The sequence below is a fragment of the Pyxicephalus adspersus genome, chromosome 2, assembly GCF_032062135.1.
Source record: "Pyxicephalus adspersus chromosome 2, UCB_Pads_2.0, whole genome shotgun sequence".
Lineage (NCBI taxonomy): Eukaryota > Metazoa > Chordata > Amphibia > Anura > Pyxicephalidae > Pyxicephalus > Pyxicephalus adspersus.
Window position 1 is genome coordinate 147,985,583 of NC_092859.1, and position 19,403 is coordinate 148,004,985.

At 42.4% G+C, this 19,403-nt stretch overlaps 1 protein-coding gene across 1 annotated transcript in view; it reads left to right on the forward strand.

Moving 5' to 3' along the window:
* The first annotated feature begins 640 nt into the window (after positions 1–640).
* ABHD17C (abhydrolase domain containing 17C, depalmitoylase) overlaps positions 641–19,403 on the forward strand; it is a 32,496-nt gene continuing 13,733 nt past the window's right edge. The window contains exon 1 of the mRNA XM_072402728.1: positions 641–1,324. Within this exon, the coding sequence (XP_072258829.1) occupies positions 792–1,324 (533 nt within the window). The 5' untranslated portion in view covers positions 641–791. The remainder of the gene's footprint in view (positions 1,325–19,403) is intronic.

Here is a 19,403-nt window from a genome sequence, read left to right on the forward strand (position 1 = left end):
AATAGTGAAATTGTTATCCTAACTTATCAAGGCAACTATCATTGTCATGTAGCCCTATTTATGCTTAAAGTTAAGACTTGGGAAGTTTACAGGGCTTCCCCTCTTCACCCCCCAGGACAAAACTAAGCAACAGTTTGGTTAAAGTAAACTTGTTGCATTGACAAAGTACAAGTTACCTTTAGCTATGTTTGCAAGGATGGAGTATTGGGGTCACTGCTCTTCCTATATTGGGGTCCCCGCAGCCCCTATCACCCCTGTATTGGGGTCACTGCTCTTCCTATATTGGGGTCCCCGCACCCTCTGTATTGGGGTCCCTGCACCCTCTGTATTGGGGTCACTGCTCTTCATGTATTGGGGTCATCACTCTCCCTGTATTGGGGTCCCCGCACCCTATGTATTGGGGTCACAGCGCCCCCTATCACCCGTTTTGGGGTCACCGCTCTCCATGTATTGGGGTCACTGCTCTCCCTGTATTGGGGTCACCGTTCTCCCTGTAATTGGGGTCCCCCCACCCTGTGTATTGGGGTCACCGCTCTCCCTATATTGAGGTCCTTACAATCCCTCCTCCCCTCCCTCCCCATCCCCTCCTGCAGTACATCTCCGCCATGCTAGGGGGCAGCACCTCCCCATCTCTCCGGCCCGGGGTGTTCCTGTGGTTCCCCGGAAGTAGGAGCTAGGCCGGGCGGTAGCCGCAGTCAGATGAGCCGCTGCCAGGCCCGGTGTTTGTGACGTTTCGGGCTTTCCGAGCCCCGGCTTCGCGTGTCCTCAGGTAGCCGCCGCCCCCTCTCCCAATGCCCGAGCAGGGTCCGAGAATGAACGGCTTCTCTCTGGGGGAGCTGTGCTGGCTCTTCTGCTGCCCGCCGTGTCCGAGCCGTATCGCCGCCAAGCTGGCCTTCCTGCCCCCGGAGCCCACCTACACGGTGCGAGAGACCGAGGTGGCGGCCCAGGCGGAGGAGCAGGGGGGAGAGCCCGCGGCCTGCCCTCCCCCTCCCTGCAGCCTTCACCTGACGGAGCGGGCGGACTGGCAGTACTCGCAGCGGGAGCTGGACGCGGTGGAGGTTTTCCGGTGGCGGACGGAGAGGGGGAGCTGCCTGGGCTGTATGTTCGTCCGCTGCGCCCCCGGCAGCCGCTACACCCTGCTCTTCTCACACGGCAATGCGGTGGATCTGGGCCAGATGTGCAGCTTCTACATCGGCCTGGGCTCCCGGATCAACTGCAACGTCTTCTCCTATGACTACTCCGGGTACGGGGTGAGCAGCGGCAAACCCAGCGAGAAGAACCTCTACGCCGACATCGAGGCCGCCTGGCACGCCCTCAGGACCCGGTACGGATGGGGGGGATTTGGGGTACCTGGGGTATATGGGGGAGGATATGGGGTATGTAGGGGTGATATGGGGGAGGGGGCTATCTGGAGTATGTGTGTAGGGGGGTTATATGGGGTACCTGGAGTATGTAGTGGTGCTATATTGGGTACCTGGTATATGTGGGGTTACCTGGGGTATGTGAGGAAGAGTCTATGTAGTATCTGATGTATAAGGGTGTGGGGTATATGGGGTATCTTGTGTATATGGGTGGTGGTGGGGGATTATGTGGGGTGCCCGGTGTCATGTATGGGGTACCAAGTATGATCGGTGGGTATATGCGGTTTCTGGTATGTATAGAGGGGGATATATGGGGAGTCTGGTATGTATGGGGGAGGGGGTTACTATATATGGGGTTATCTTAAATGTTTAGGGGGCTATTTATGGGGTACCTGGAATGTATAGAAGGGGGGCTGCTATATATGGGGGTACCTGGTATGTAGTAGGGGCTCAGTGGGTATAAAATGAGGCCCAGGGGTATATATAGGGGTGACCTGGTAGGTATACATTCAATACCTTTTGTATTTGGAGAACCAGTAGATATGAGATTGGGCCTTGTATGTCTTGTCTAGTAGGCTCCTATGTATGGTGGGGGGAGATTTATTAAGGCATTGGGGATAATTAGATCAGCCAGACCCAGTGGGTCACCCTGTACGCAGAGGCTTCTTCTGTAATGTACAGAGACCGGGATGAGGGTAGAGGGTGGTTGGGTATAAATATCGGCCCATGCTCCTTCCCTCAAGTGAAGCTGAACACAAAAGGTGAAGATTTGCCATCAAAGAAAAAAGTGGAAGTGTTTTTAATTTAATTTTATCATAGCTGGAAGCGTTGCCCCTGTGGCTGCCATTCGTGGCAGGCCTGACCCATGTGGAGTCTTTGGCAGAGCCTCCATTGGGCCCTCTTGGGTTATGGAATTAGGAAACCTTTCCTATACCATATTCTTATGGTAAGAAGTGTCAGGAACTCCTTGTATAGGGCAGTGCCAGCTCGATGCCTCTGGCATGGCGTACATTGGTAAAACAAGCTGGCATTAAACATTACAGTGGTCGCATTACACTGTGCCATGCATGGCGGCTTGTCTTCCCATAAGTGTCCTTCCTGCTTGTTAAACCAAATCAAATAAAAGTGACCCAATCAGGCCAATCAAACATTTTAAAGTATTTTATTGGCCTTTCATATTATTATTAGACAGTATATAGCGCCAACATATTACGCAGTGCTGTACATTAGGGGTTGTAAATAACAGACGATGAAAGAAGAGAACGAGAGGACCCTGCCCAGAAGAGCTTACAATCTATGATATATGATTATTACCAGTGTATTCTGTTCTAAAAACAATTCTTTCAGAAATCTAATTCCACGTTTCAGCTGTATGTAATAATTGAGATGTTAATGGGGTCGGGAGTTGTATTGGACGGTTACTCTGGTTGACTTAATTACTTTAGGCACTATAGGAGGACATTATGTGCACCATGGAACAGCTGATCCCCCCACTTAGAGGAGCTTTACATATGGCCGGTTCTCTGCATGTCATCCTCAGACATGGCGTATGTGTTCACTGCCTGAACGGATATCTTTTCATCAGATCCACTGCAGACTTGGCATAGGAAAATAGAGATGGATGTAAAAATATAACCATCTTCTTGTTTTCTTGCCAGGACAGGTGCCAACTACTAGTATTCCCCATAATAAGGCTACATACACACGTCAGATGATTGTCATCCAAATATTGCCTCAGGGCTGATATTGGGCAAGAATCTAGCATGAGCACAGCGCTCGTCCGTCCGTCCTGACGGATCCACGAACGATCGTAATTTACGTGAAAGAGAGCACAGCAGGGTGCCGCTCCGCCATTTTCACCGCTCCATAGCGCTGTATGTACAGCACTTGTTCATGCATTGTTCAGTTTTGGAAAGGTCGTGAAAGATTGAAATTATCGCACATGTGTACCCAGGCTATGTCATGTCTGGGGAGTTGGTATTCCCAACATCCCAAGATAATGAATCTCTGAGATACTTTAGTTTGCCCAATTAAAAACCTTCTGCTGTCATGATTGGACCTGAGCGCTGGCATTGGAGACTTTTATTTTTCCTGTTTAGTCCCCTTATAGTGCCCATACACCGTCACCTAACCCTTTGCTTTGATTTGGGCTGTGGTAGACAAATGGCCTTCATCCCAAAATTGTCTTTTAGAAGCACGGGTTTTTTTTTTTTTTTTTAACCACTAAGCAATTGAAAAACAAACTGAAAACTTTTTGGGAAAAGTTATTATCCTCTTTAAGCTTAAGGAAGCTACCTAAGGCATGCAATACCCCTGACTTAGGCTCCATGCAATCAGTCGTGTGCTTTTTAGAACCTTGTATAACCAATTTTTTTAAAACTTTATCTACCTTCTTATCCCATTAGGATCCCAAATCATTCAGCACCAGGACAGTATAATGCTAGTAATTATTTTTTTTAGTTATCACCATTCAAGAAACTTAAATTCCAGCGTTTTACCCAGACCCTTTTAGCTGGGCGCACCAACCTTTTTTTTCAGTAACCGCCTGGTTGTTTTTGGGTGGTTATTAAAGCGGTGGGTCACAAAAACAGGGCTGCCACCCAGCTTATGAAAACTAATGGATTAAACACTGAATTCAGAATGTTGACTCTGACTTGGGAAGTTGGGAACGGACCCCACTGGGGTGCATATTATATGAAAGCCCACAAGCTAAAGGTTCCTCTGGCCCTGTGACATCGGACATATTTCTAGAGATGGTGACTTGTGTGCTTAAGAATATTTCAAAATTTATTATGCTTAAGAATATTTCACAATTTAATGTTCTAACAGCTTTATGACTTGTCTGCTTCTCTGTTCGAAGCCCCAACTGAATGCTCATTAAACTTTAACATCACATTTTTTGTTGCATCAGCCACATGCATTAGTAAACATTTACTCTGACAAAGGATTCTCAGAGCAGTATAGGTTCGCACACCAGTGGGATTACTTTAGGTGCCCTTTGTTAGTCACTGGGATGATTTTTATTCACTTCTGGGTGTAAATTTTAGGTAAGGTTTTAAGGTAGTTGAGGTTTGGAAATGAGACCTTACTACGTTTTAAAACTTATTTAAAGATAAAACTATGTGAAAAGTAAAGTAATGCTCCACATGCTTGGCTGCACATGTAACCACAAAAGTGTAGTGATATAAAAAAAAGTTTATACAACTAAAGGGCTACTGCTTAGGAAAGCAACAATTCCCTGGGCAGCACGATGGCTCAGTGGTTAGCACTCTGGCCTTTGCAGTGCTTGGGTCCCAGGTTCTCCCTGTGTTTGGGTGGGTTTCTCCCCATACTCCAAAAACATGCAGTTAGGTTAATTGGCTTCCCCCCAAAATTGACTTTGGATTGTATTGATGACATATGACTATGGTAGGGACATTAGATTGTGAGGGACAGCTAGTGATATCACTATGGACTTTTTACAGCGCTGTGTAATATGTCAGCGCTATATAAATACTGAATAATAATTTCCGCCTGATTAATGCCTTATGCTTTATGCCTACCTTACCACTGGCTGGTTTGCTGAAATTTTTGGGGCTTTTATTATTCTGCACAGCAAAGTGTCTGCAATCCAGCCACCAGACAGATAAGTATATTAAGCTGTTTTCTTTGTTAGGTATAACTCCTGGTGGTGTTTTTTAACCTCCCACAGGATCAGGTTACAGGCAAACTCCAGCTTTCCTAGGGTCAGTCCAAGGGCAAAATTTATCTGCAATCCAGTGTTGGTTGTTTTCCTGGTTGAATGACACCCAACAACATTCAACCCACTTACTGTAAGTGGAGGGGGTCATGGTACCATGGCGGTATTGGTATTGGCCTGCCATGAACTTGCAGGAAAAGTCTGCAGAGCATTAATCTGAGCTTGCTCACCACTGATGGAGGACCACTGATCAGGAGATCAGGTTTTTATAAAGATTTTAAAATGAAAGTGTGCGGGGGGCTGGAAGTTGCAAGCAAAATAATTGAATTTGTTAGCTTTTCTTCTCCTTTGTCTGTCTGTATCTGTCATTTGCACCCCCTGTTTATTTTACAGCACCAGTAAAATGTTGGTGCTATATAAATCCTGTTTAATATTTAATATTAATAATTTGGATTTCATGCCCTACAAATTACAATCATATTGCTTGGCAATCATTCATTGCTGCCAGATATCCATTTGACAATTTCTAGGACATCTGCAACCTCAGATAACTTTCCAAGATACCAAAGCCTTCCAATAAACCTGTACTTCTGTCTCTGGTATTTTCTCCATTTGTGTATGAAAGGGATTTGTGTGCTGGTGCATGAACCCTCTTGGTTTCTGATTCATATCGGCCCCATATAAGTGGCTTATATGGTAACTGCTGCAGCAACCAGATGTGGAAGGGATTAACAATGCTATCACTCTGGGGATGTATGAATCGGCTGATTATTTCAGCTTGTGTAATACCGTACAGTATCTTTTAGTCCTAATTACTCTTTATTTTCATTTTATTATTTGACGTCTACTTTCCAGAATATAAAAACTTGGGATTTTGTAACAAACCGTTTTTTCGTTCCTTTGCTAACACTAAATTCCCATGACTTTGTTTTGGATGTCCCTTAGGTATGAGTAATTGTTTTAATGACGTTAAAAGGATGTGCTAGCCTTTTCATGGAAGGAAACACATTTATTCTTGTATCCACATATCCATCATTGTGAATACGATGAGCATCCTGGCCCATTGACCACAATTTACATCACGTCTTGACCTAAGACATATTGACTAGTAAAGGTGCCTCATATGCTGCTGTATTACGGATAATTATTTTATTTTGCTTTTATCTTACTGCTTCTGACTTGGCCAAAGTTCATGGACTTGTTTTCTTTTCTCTTTACTGTTTTACAGCTGCCGGATTACATTTGCCAGTGCAAGCTGTCACGTTGCATATTAAACTCTCTGGTGACACCGGTAGTATAGTTGTCATAGGCGTTACACCTTGTATAGGTAGGGTTGGATGGTTGCACCCGCTACAGTCATCCTCGCTCATCATGTTATTATATGTAACCATGTTCAACCCAGGGGAAATTCTAGCAGGTGGCACCACTGTGTTGTAAACCAACTTTTCAGTAACCACCCAAAAACTGCTCAGTGAATACTGAAGTGTCGGGTGGTGCGCCCAGCTAAAAAGGGCTGGGGAGAACACTACTGTGTTACAAAAGCTGTAGGCCCTTGGCTACCCCAGTATTGTGACCCAGGTGGTGTGCCCAGCTAAAAGGCCTGGGTTAGATCACTGTATGTTTACACCTAATGTTTGTATTTTAAACAATCGCCCTCAACTGGATGAGAGAAACTGTTGTGATTTGCTCCAAAATTTGATCCTGAAATAACAGGGAAATAGTACTTTAGATCTGTGGTGACCGAACTGCGGCCCAGGGCCTCTACTTACCAGGATTGTTTTGATTCTTGCTTAAACCGATGTAAAATGTTTTTTTTATATTGGTTTCTAGTAGTTAAAGTGGAACTAAATCCGCACAACTCGCCTGTCTACGTTGCACTGCAGACCGCCACCATCTTTCTTCTCTTCTTCCGTCATCTTGATTGACCATTCTGGGATAACATTCATTCATCCCGGCACATGCAAGGGAAGCAGGATTGCTAAGATTTTGATGGGAACCAAAGCTACACATGTACATGTGCCAGGTGTAAGACACATTATTGTAGAAGGGACGTCACGTGTTCTTTCCCCAATACTGACCCTGCCTGGTTATGCAAACTTTAAAATGCAAAGTTCTCAAACAGTGTTACTAGTTGTTTATGATGGACTAGAAAATGAAAAGGATGTTTTATTGAAATGAGGGAAATATGGCAGAGTGTCTACCTAATGCCATACGTTCCAGCACAGTACCCCCCAAAATGTTTTCTTGCCGGTTCACAAGCATTCCCTTTGAACGTCAATCTGTCCCGATCAAATTATATGTCTTAAAATTATTTTAAAAGCATTTTATTCCATAAGTGTCTTAGGCTTCGTACACGTTATACTTTTGTCTTTGGTAAGGGTCATGAAGGATCCTTTCCAAGGGTAAAAGACTGAAAGATGCATGAAGTAGTGGTGTACATACAGCACCATTCTGTTCTATGGAGAGGGGAGAACGACGAGCGGCACCCCGCTGTGCTCTCTCCCCCTCACTTGCGTTAGTCGTTCGTGGATCCACCAGGACCGATCCATAAATGACTTGGACGAATGCTGTACACATGTCAGGTTCTCATCCGATATCGGTCCTGGGGTGATTATCAGACGAGAATATTCTGACATGTTTATGTAGTCTAACTCATTTCTTTCTCAGTGAGCCTCAGGCATGACACATTGGGAGGGAAATGAAACATCAAATTGTAGGGAAGACTGCAAAATATATCTGTCTCACAGAAAAAAAAAAAAAAAAACATTTATGCTGTGTTTTAATAACAAGAGATAATTTAGGATGTGATTGGACTGCGCATGGAGAAGCAGCAGTATTGTTAGTTTTTTTTTTTTAAATTTGCTTTGATCATGTTTCTTGCACTGAAGCCTAAATAATTCCTGGTGCTGCTCCTCTTTCACCCTGAGCACTGCTGTACAGAGGTTACAAGTGACTGCCCCTTGGTAAAATCTAGATTCCACTTGCATTTAAAAATACTTTTATCATTTTCTTAGCCTTAGAGTGATGAGAACTGGCCGAATGTCTTTCTAATGTCCATTAACTTACCCATTTACTAACATTTATTATTAAACAGTATTTATATAGCACCAACATATTACACAGCGCTCTACGTTAAATAGGGGTTGCAAATAACAGACGAATACAGACAGTGACTTAGGAGGAAGAGAGGACCCTGCCCCCGAAGAGCTTACAATCTAAGAAATGCAGACATTCATTATATGACTTTTATATCTGCCTGAAGATCACCTTTAAATAACAACTGGATATCTTATAAGATTGGTCTGTGTAATCTGTAGGTATGATCACAGTGCTGGCACATCTGAAAGAATGCTGAGGGAAGTGGATTTCATATAACAGGAGCAAGACTCTGTCTCTGTCTCTTCTTCTCCCCTCAGGACATTTCCTGGGGTTTAATTGTTCAGCTTCCAGCCGCCTTTATCTCCAGGGAAGTCCCGCACTTCACAAATAATGATTTTTAGGGCCGCCAGATGCTGCACACACTTTGCAATCAAGTGACTCCAGCTCCTGCCAAAAGAACCGAATGGAATTTTTTTTTTTTGTAAGATTAATGGTAGTCAACATGATACAGATGGCAATAAATAAAAATCTAATCCTAACTCTTGCTACTGACAGAAATGTTTTTTTATTGCCGACTCACTATTTTACTTTGCTTCATGTTCCTCTCGAACACTGCCATGTTGACATGAAGTAAGTGCAAAATTTAAATGGAGACAGTGGGCCAAGTTCATGAAAGTCCTCCAAGGCTGAAGACAATACACTTTCATCAGTGAAGATGGGTGATCCGGCAAACCTGGAATGGATTTCTCCAAAGTCATTTGCTAGCAAATTATTTTGAATCCTGGTCCAGATCCATTTACCCCCAGCATTTACACCCAGTTGCCGTGGAGTTGTAGCACAGTCCAGGAAGTAACAGCCGGGTAGTTACTGAAAAGTGACACGTGGTGCGCCCAGCTAAAGGGGAAGAATCTGTTTCTTGGATTGGGGGCGCCAAGAATCAATGGAATTGCAGCACACAAAGCATGTGATGTGCATTTTGTTATTGCATGGATTTCTGCATAAATCCTGCAATAACGCAATGCACATCACATGCTTCGTGTCCTGCATTTCCATTGATTTTTGCCACCCCAAATCCATATTGATTAGGCACTGTGGTGCTGTTGCTGCTCTTTTTGCACCATTCACAAGTTTTTGGTCCCCTGTATTGGACAGCTCATTCAAATGGAATGAAAAAAAAACCCAAAACGAATGAATGGACCGCTCTTAAGGATGTACGGTGACTTGCCGCCTGTGCTATAGTAGGAACAAGTGTTGTAGCTCAGTGCGACAGCATCACCTGCATAGATAATGGTAAAAATGAGTGCTCCATAATAAGATATTTTACATTAGACTGTTCCTATTCATATGTATATCTAGAGTAATAATCGGAGTGTTAAATCTTTGATGAGCATGTTAAAGCATCATTGCACATAGTGAATGTGATCCTGCTCCATTTGTGCTGAGCGTTGGTTCATAACAATCCACCAATCACAATGGGAATAACAGATGAATGTCTCGCTGTGATCTGTGAACGTAAACAGACGGCCGTGTGTGATACAGATCCAGGGCAGGTAAGGTGAGAGGAGCATACAAGGCTCCAGGCTCAATTCGCTCTCCAGCTGTGTCCTAAGTAGCTGCCCATTGGGGTATGTGCTAATAATATTTCATGGCTTGTTAGTCGCTTGGGTAGCCTAAGGTGCCTACGAAATCCTAAGGAACTGCGAGGACACAGATTTGTATTTTTTTGGTAAACATTTTCTTCAGCTTACTGATGTTTATGTAGCTCTACAAACCTTGTTTCTTCATCGCTCGCTCTGTCACATTCAATTACAGGGGGCCCAATATACTTCTTTCCTTTCTTTTCTGTTTTTAATTTACAAGTTCTTCCTTTTTAAGTGCTTTGTGTCCTAATGTTTTCCACTCTTCTGTCCTGGTGTTATAAAAAATGAATCTTGTGCTCAGGAAGGATGGAAGAACTTGAAACTATTATGTTTAACTTCTGGAACATTTCTACATGTTTGTGTCTCCAGTGCTGAGCTGTAGTTCTTGCAATCTATAACATATTGTTCGTTTTTCATTGTAAACATATGTACAGCGTGTTACCCAGAAGACCCATTGTCCCTGGTGGCTCTGCTGGAAATAGGACATAAGATATCGCTCTCTAAACATATTTCCAAGCTGCTATTGTTAAAGTGGAGCTAAAATGAAAATAAAAAAAATTAGTTACCTTTAATCTTGCAGATCCCTCAATGGTGCTGGACCTTCCCTCAAACCGGTCTAACATCGTCCTTGATATCTTCTTGATCTGTGCCAGGCACCGTCATCTTTAGTCTTCTTTTCCGGTCGTCTTGTTACGTCACCCAATCTCGCCTTGCGCATGTGTGAGGTTGGGAGACGTAGCCTGCTTTACAGTAGGAAAAAAGAGAGTTGATCTCGCTTTGCATGTGTCAGATCGGCATATCTTTCCCCTTAGTGGGAATAAATTCCCTTTTTGAGCATGCAGGCAGGGAAAAAAATTCACTACCTGCAGGGGAGTGTGGTCTCTGCTGCTTTATTACATCCCTTCAGCTAGCTGCATTTAATTGCGACACTATTGCTAGCTGAGACCTAGTACCATGCAAACGCCATTGATGTCTATGGGTGACCAAAGCTCTTGACACTAAGCAAGCGTAATTAATGACTATGGGTGTCCAAAGCTGTTGGGACCAAGCAGCGTCAATGATCTCTTTAATTGACCCAAGCTGTAGGTACCAAGCAAGGGTCAGACTTCTGCAGGTGACCAAAGCTTGTTGGTACCAACCATTGATACCCATCTTTTTCTCTTCCTAGTTGCAATCTTTGGCCATCTTGGTTGCCTAGGCCGGGATGATGCTGCCTGAGCAGTTCATTCATTTAGTCCCACCGAGGGCTAGGGGTATTTTGATCTGAAAATTTTAATGTGGAACTTTTGTTTTAATTGGAATTCTGGGCTCCTGAATTTCGTAAATCTATCTTCCCTTTCCAGGTTATTTAAGGGGGAAATTCCAAGCAATACATTTCCATTTTGGGTTGTTGATTAGCTAAACTGCCCATGTTCTTATTATCTGTTGGATATTCTGGGGATTCGCAGGTCTGAATTTAGTGTGTCCATACACAGACATTAAAATCCAATTGACTTCAAGGGCTGAATTGACGGCCTCCTATCGTCTGTCTGCAGACATCTATAATTAAACTTCATGCAGGAACATCCCAAAATATGTACTTGAAGTGTAAATTGTAATTGACATATAAAATGCCCCTTATTATCTTTACAGGGGGAAGGATATTTACATTTTTGTAAGGGTGTCTTAACGGCTAAGGCCAATATAATGTCCTGCACTCACCTTTTCTTTGTTTTGTTAAATATCTGCAGAAGAAGCCTTGGTATTTCTGTAGTCAGAACTGTAGGGGTTCTGGTGTATGTCATTTAGAATCACAGCCCGGAGAACTAAATGAAGATTTTTCAGTTTGCATTCCTACTGGAAACCTGTCATTGGAGCATCATCAAGGTCTCCATTACTGACCATAAATTGCCACCTACCTAGCTGTCTTAGTGATGCGTTAACCTCAATGCCTGTATCAAGCAGACAAAAAAGAATCCTCATCCTTCATCTTACATCTTGCCTATTCTGAGATTGTGACTTTTAAACAATTAATACCAGACATAGGCAGCAAGCATTTTTTTTTAGGAGGCCACAATGGCTTCCCCTGTGTGTTGGTCATGACAGGATCACTTACAGATATAGGATTTATATCCGCATAAGTATGGCTGGGTTATGGGTTGCAGAGATTCTTCTAATAAAATATAAGCTATGCTTCAGAACAGTGTTTCTCAAAACTTTGAACATGAGGGAACCCTTGATATAACTTTTGGGTCTTCAGGGAACCCCTTTTATAATTTACTATATCCACAGCTCACAATATATTCATATGGGGGTAATTGGGAAGAATTCCTCTCACATTGCTGGCCATTGAGAATAATGTCACCCTTACAACCAAAAAATCCATTTGTGATAATACTGACCTGAGAGGCACAAATTGCTCAAGGAACCCCTAGCAACTCGTAGAGTAATCCCAGGGCTCTACAGAACCCTGGTTGGGAAACCCTGGTCCAGAATGTGGCCTTATAACATATATATTAAACCTGCAAATGCATTTCATTTAGCTAAACTGAGGTTATTTGTATTCTGTAAAGATTACATGCACCTAAATTCCAGTATTCCCACCCACCCTTCTGAAAGTTAAGAATTTGCTATTATCCAAAGAGCCAGTGTGCATTTTTACATTCCACGTCTGTAATTCCTCTCTCCTGTTTGTGCAGTATGGCTCCATTGATTTCTATGGAGCTGTTCTACCTCCTCAGGTAAAGGAGTCCATGGGGTGTACTTTGCCAGGGGTCTTCAAGACTTTATTAGCACTTTGACAACATTGCAATCTTCTGTTTGCTGTGTTTAGGCCCTACAATAATTGTGTGAAATTTCAATAAAGACCGTAAAGAATTGACTATCATCATTACAGTCATAAAAACATGTCTGCAACCTTTGCCAAATCTGTCTGCGTAGTTCATTCCCCCTGCAGAAGTCCCATGGTGCTGGGAATTAACTTACCCTTGGGTTCCCTTGATTCTTCGTAACCCCTGGCTGGGAAAAGCTTGTGGCAGAGAAAGCTTTTAGTATATTTCCAAAGAACATATCTATGAAGTTTTGTAAGTGCAAAGGGCTTATGGAATTGTCAAGTGGCTTCATAGCGTGTGACTAATCCTGCGTGACATCACCTCGTTCTGATGACATCCTTGTTTTTGTCTTGAGTTAATGCGTGCCATAATTAGGTTTATTGATTGGCTTCAGCTACAATTGCCACATTTTCCTTTTCAGTCAATACACAGAGAATATTAACATCAGCTAACTAAATATTACCCTTGGAATATGGTCCTGTTGGAATGTGGTGTTGGTCATGACAAACACAGGCTTCGAGTCAGCTTTCCATATCCTATATTGTTGGGTAGCATTTGTATTTTGAATGGGTATCTGGTCTGCTAGAGGCCTCATTGATTTATGTATGGTTGGGATTTGATTATAAGTTACTTTTGAGTACGGCTAATATGTAGGTATGAATTTACCACATATATTGCCGTGTAATGTGTTTGTGTTGCATTGCACCTGGTGACACAGGGTGTGGATATTAATTTTGTTTCTTTAAGCTAACATTTCCTTTGTTTTTTTAAATACCTAATTCTACCCCTTTCCTCCAGCAGTATATACATATCCATAATAATTTTTAACAATGGGATCTGAAGGAAATACCTGAAAATTCAAGGTATGCTATGGTCTGAATGACTACGTATGACTGCATTGGGCGAATTGGTGCCATCATACCCAGCAGTCCATATCTCTGCCTAAACTTTGATTCTAGTTACAGGGAAGCAAACCAAGTAAAAGTATGAGTGCCTGCGGAAACTTGGAATGCATTTGAATACATGCACAGCATTCTCCCCAGGCCCTTTTAGCCAGGCGCACCACCTGGAACTTTTCAATACCCCTCGGCTGTTTTTGAGTTTGAGTCACAATACAAGGGTTGCCACCCACTATTTCTTCCCACCCAGCTTAAAAAAAGTTCTGGGTTGAACACTGCATTTGCATTCAATACATTTTGTTTTACATTTTTACATATTAAAATTGGTGGAAGATACGGTACCACAAAATTAAACTTTGCTGCACTTGATAATGGATTTATATTGCCTTGATATGCTAGGAATAAGCAGGTTGTAAAATTGTGCAGGTGAATGAAGTATGTCCTAGTGTAGGTTCACACCACAGTTCATGCATTTTTATGCATTGGTGATGGGTGTTGCTTGGGGCAAGTTCAGACTTCTGAACTATTCAGTCCCGCATGTCTCCATGCAGCTGGCACCTTGCAAAACAAACCAGTGCAGTGTTGAACTCAGAAATATTTTAAAGCCGGGTTGGAAGAAAGTGTAGGTGGGTTGCAGCCCCCCTGGATTGTGACCCAACTTTTTATAAATTACCCACAAACAGCCGCGTGGGTACAATGTGTGTGTACCCATATGGCTTGTGGCACTGCACAATACTAGTTCTGGTCACCGCTACCCCATTCATTGCCTTTGGAGCTGTTGCAGGGAGATGCTACCATGTAAGAAAACATCAACTTTATTGTCTTGTTCCTGCCATAGAACAGAATTGACCAAGACAGCTAGTGTAAACCAGCCCTCTAAAACAGAACTAAAGGCTAGAAATAATAAAAAAAAAAAATTGTAATCAGGCATGTTCTTTATTGCATACGGGACAGGCTATGTCCTTTGTGCAAAAAGAAAACCTTACCTGCCCAGTGTTCTCCCCAGCCCCTATTAGCTGGGCGCACCACCCAGCACTTTTCACTAACCACCCGGCTGTTTTTGGTTGGTTACTAAAAATTTGGGCCACAATACAGGGGCTGGCACCCGCCTACAGCTTTTCTACCTAGCTTTAAATAAAATCTGGGGAGAACACTGCCGCTGCCTGTTTGCAATTTTTAAATACACTCACCTCCTCCCTTCCATCACAACAGAATTTTGTTCTCTTGGATGTAACTGCAAAAAATAATCATGAAAAAAATCCCACATGTAAAATATTTTATAAAGTAACACAAATCTCCCTTAGGTAAAAACCAAATGCATACTAAGGAAGTCCTGAGCGATGAATGTTCATTCCTAATCTGACCCGGCTATGCTACAACATCAATATGTATTTTTCTAATATTTACATTAGATTAATGTTGTGTGTCATGCGTGTTCAAAGTCAATGTTTGATTTTTTTGGTGGTTATCAGATAACCGTAACTCATTGTCCTCATTTTCCCCTGATCCGAGAAGTGAAAGCAGTCATACATTTGTCCTGCATTAGTGAGAGTAGAAAGTCCTTCATATTATCATTGTTATGCTGAGTACACACGTGCAATATTTGTCCTTGGGAAGGATCGCAAAAGACTGAACGATGCTTGAAAGAGTGCTGTACATACAGCACCATTCTGCTCTATGGAGAGGGGAGAACGATGGAGCAGCACCCCGCTGTGCTCTCTCCCCTTCACTTTCATTACGATCGTTCATCTCTCGTTGATCCATCAGGAGGCGATTCTCGTACGATAATCATCTGACGTGTGTACGTAGCCTTACAAGCGGTTTATTGCTAATTCTGTTTTATGTTGTTGGTTTGGCATTCTTGGAATTAACCTTTCCAATGTGTTTTTCCAAGTGTTTCCTAAAGGGGTCAGTTATCTGAATGCCATAAAGGAGTGTTTATCCTGTAACCCAATGCCAGGCCTATGCATAGTTAATACTGTGAGCAGACAGAAGCCGGTGACTAATATCTATTCTGTATGTTGATGTACAGACCCAGAGACTAAGGATAGACTGCTTGTGCTTTTCAAGCCAGCTGCAATCGCATTAAATTACAGCAGTCATAAATAATTGCTCATAGGTTTGTTTTCAAACGGTGATTAATTGTACTTTATTATATCACCTGTTATTAAGAGAATAGATTATGGGCAACCAACAAACAGGTTTTGTCTGTTGCTGAATTTATTATAATTATTATAATAGGTCAAGGAGGAGAATTAAATTCAAGGCGTGAAAAGGTTTTTGGATTTATCATACGTCATCCAGATCTTCATTTACCGAATGGGCGTCTATTCCTTAAACCTCAGACTTTAATGAAACAAAGTATGAAACTTTGAAGTATGGGATTTCATTGATCACCAAATTTCTAGAAATGCATTTGCTTTCATCTGGAATGTCATATCAATACTCACAATGTGAATGTTTGGGGATGATTTAAAAGTTTCAAATGGAAATATGTTCACTTTTATAATTTTCTCCTTTTTCAGAGACTTGTTTTTTTTTTTAATGAAGGTGCAACCAATGTTCTTGCTACAAGATTGCGATTTTATACTCCATTTTCCTGGAAAGCAGTTGGTTTTCCACCACGTGCCACTTGGCTTTAAAAACAGCTTTTTTTGATTTGCTTTTCCACATTATTTTTATCATCCAGTATTTATTTAGTGCCAACATATTACGCAGCGCTGTATAAAGTCCATAGTCGTGTCACTAGCTGTCCCTCACAGTCTAATGGGGGCTCACAATCTAATGTCCGTACCATAGCCACATGTCATTAATACAGTCTAAGGACAATTGTTTTGAGCAAAGCCAATGAACCTAACTGCATGAATTTGGATTGTGGTAGGAAACCTGGAGTACCCAGTGAAACCCCCCCCCCCCCAAAAAAAAACACACACACACACGAAGAACCTGCAAACTCCATGCAGATAGTGCCCTGGATAAGATATGAACTTGGGACCCAGCGCTGCAAAGGCCTGAGTGCTGCCCTTAAATGAGTGAAAGCCTTTGTTGCTTTGGAAGTGGAGAGCACCAAAGGCTACAATGGAGATCAGATTTTGTTTTGTACAACACCCTGATCTCTGTTTACTGCATCAACAATAGTAAAGCTGCGTACACACGGCAAATTTTTCTCGCCCGATAATCGGTATCGGCCAATTATCTGGCGAAAATCTGCTGTGTGTACAGTCGGTCATCGTCCGACGACCGTCCTGGCGGATCCACGGACGATGGACGACGACCGATCCTAATGAAAGGGAAGGGGAGAGCGCGCAGCAGGGTGCCACTCCGTCGCTCTCCCCCTCCCCTCTCCATAGAGCATGAATGGTGCTGTATGTACAGCATCGTTCATGCATTGTGCAGTCTTTTCTCGTTGGAAAGGATCGTGAAAGATCCTTTCCAACGAGAAAAATTGCAGGTGTGTACGCAGCTTAAGTCTAGAGGAATTTATTAGCTATTTTTTAGTAAGATCGCAGCTAGAAAAAGCAGCAATCGGTTACCACGTTCCAGTGAATGGAGTTTCCGATTAGCAATTGAAGATTAATTGTGGATTTCTGATATATACTGATCACTTTTTTAAAAATCTGGTTGCTACTTCTTTATGCATACTTCCTTCAAAACCCAATCGCTTATGGAACACCATAGCAGGACAGGTTTTTTCCCCCACTGATCAGGCAGTAATAACGATATTTAGTATGACATTCAGGCAATAATAGTGACTTTTAGAAGCTTCGTTCCTTGAATAATATCTGTTCTAAAATATGGAACAGCTGCAAATCTGATCCCCATTGTGGCCTCAATTTGGGGAATACTATCTGGCAATATGATATAAATATGGCAAACAGAATATGCAAAAGTGGCTTCAAATTAATATTAATAAACAGGATTTATATAGCGCCAGCATATTACGCAGCCCTGTACATTAAATAGGGGTTGCAAATGACAGACAGATACAGACAGTGACACAGGAAGTGGAGAGCACCCTGTCCTGAAGAGCTTGCAATCTAGGAGGTGGGGGAAATTGGCTATATTTCTAGCTGATCACCACTTTTATAAATGAATCATTTTAGTGCCAAACAGCCTATTCTGCCCTTTGAGCGTGCACATAAAAGGAAAGCTCTTTAAGCAATGAAATCGTCCCCTAGCATCCAACTGTAGACTAATTGGCATCTTAAGAATCTGTTGTAGTTTTTCCTATTTCCCTCTATTAATCATTAATGGGGATAATTAAAAATAAGTGTACGGTGGCTGCCAAAAACAACCTCAAAACCGTGAACTGAATTCACCTCCGGGATGTAGCTCACAGCTCTGTTTGTGTCCTGTAAATGGAAGGTTCTTGGGGTTTTAATTCATGCTAGTGTTTGCATTTTTGTCTGGACATTTTTTTAAAATTAGTAATATATTACTAAAAAAAAGACTATATAGTAATAAAGCGGAACTAAACCCATTCCACTCACCTGTCCCCGTTTCGGTTGCTGCCGTCTTTCTCTTCCTGACCACAATCCTTGGCCATCCTGATTGCTCAGGTCAGGATGACGTAATTGCCATGCAGGAGTTCCGCTCCTGGAACTGGTGGATATCCTAGCAACCTCATGCAGTTTCCAGGCAGGTAGGAGGAACTATTTCAGAAGGGACATCGCCTGTCTCTTTCTGCAAAAATGGCCTGCCTGATCGAGTATATTTAAAAGTATTAAAAAAAACTTTACCAGTGGTATATCTACAGTTCAGTCACCATTCATTTCCTTGGGCCATGTGTGAAAACCTGTACAGGTAGTCCCGGGTTAAAGACATCTGACATACAGATGCCTCCTAGATACAAACCGGGCTTCCCTGCTCGCTGTGTGCAGGATGGAGGCTTTAAGGGGGTGGTTTGCATGACTTGCAGAAGAAATCTTTTGCTAAACACAGCTGAGGTTGTGGGTGATCTTCCAGACTGAGCTATTTCTGCAGCCTCTTGTAATTCTTTAATAAACAAGACAAATTCTGCAGCTGTTTCTTTTTGCATATCAAAGCACAGCTTGCTCCAGAAGTTAATGAATGCCTAGGCTCCATTAAGGTTTTTTTTTTTTTGTGTGATTACCCTGCCCTGAGGATTTTATATAGTAACTGACCCCACGCTGCAGACAAACATCTGTCCTAATTGCATTTATTAAAACAATATACCTGTTTCGACTTGCATACAAATTCAACTTAAGAACTAACCTACAGTCCCTCTCAGTCGTATGGGGTAACCTGGGGACTACCTGTAGTTGTTTTGTTTTCCCTGTAGTAACATAGACAGCAGTACAGAGCTACAAACAGGCCAGACATCCTGTTTCTATTAAAGTTCTTTGCTGTGCTTCCCCACTGGTAGAGCATGGTGTTGCCCATACTGGGGCCACATGTTTCAAGCATGAATCGTGTAGAAACTCATTCATGTGCAATTAATACAATACACATTGCCTACCCTTCTATGTTGAGACATTGATATTATAGTACAATAACACAGATCATATGCAGTTGCTTTTTTTTCTGTTTACACATTTTGTATTGCAATCTGCAAACCTTTAATAAATGAAGATGTTTGGGAGGCAGCAAATACTGCGATTCTTGTATGACTGCTGTCAGGTTATACATACAGTGTCGAGTTAAGCAGACGTACAAATCTGGATTTATTTTGATATGAAGCACGTACAATTCTCTTGCTGTATAGCTGAATGAGGCTGAGCTGGGGCACAAAATTTATAGCATCCTTAGTATAAAATTCAACTTGTTTTAAAACAGTTGCAGCTCCGTGGGGTAGAATAAGGCCCCTTTTGGGCTATAGTAATGGAGCATTTCATGACATATTTACAGCAAGCATATGTTTGTAGTTAGACCTGTCCTATACAGAGGAATGCTAA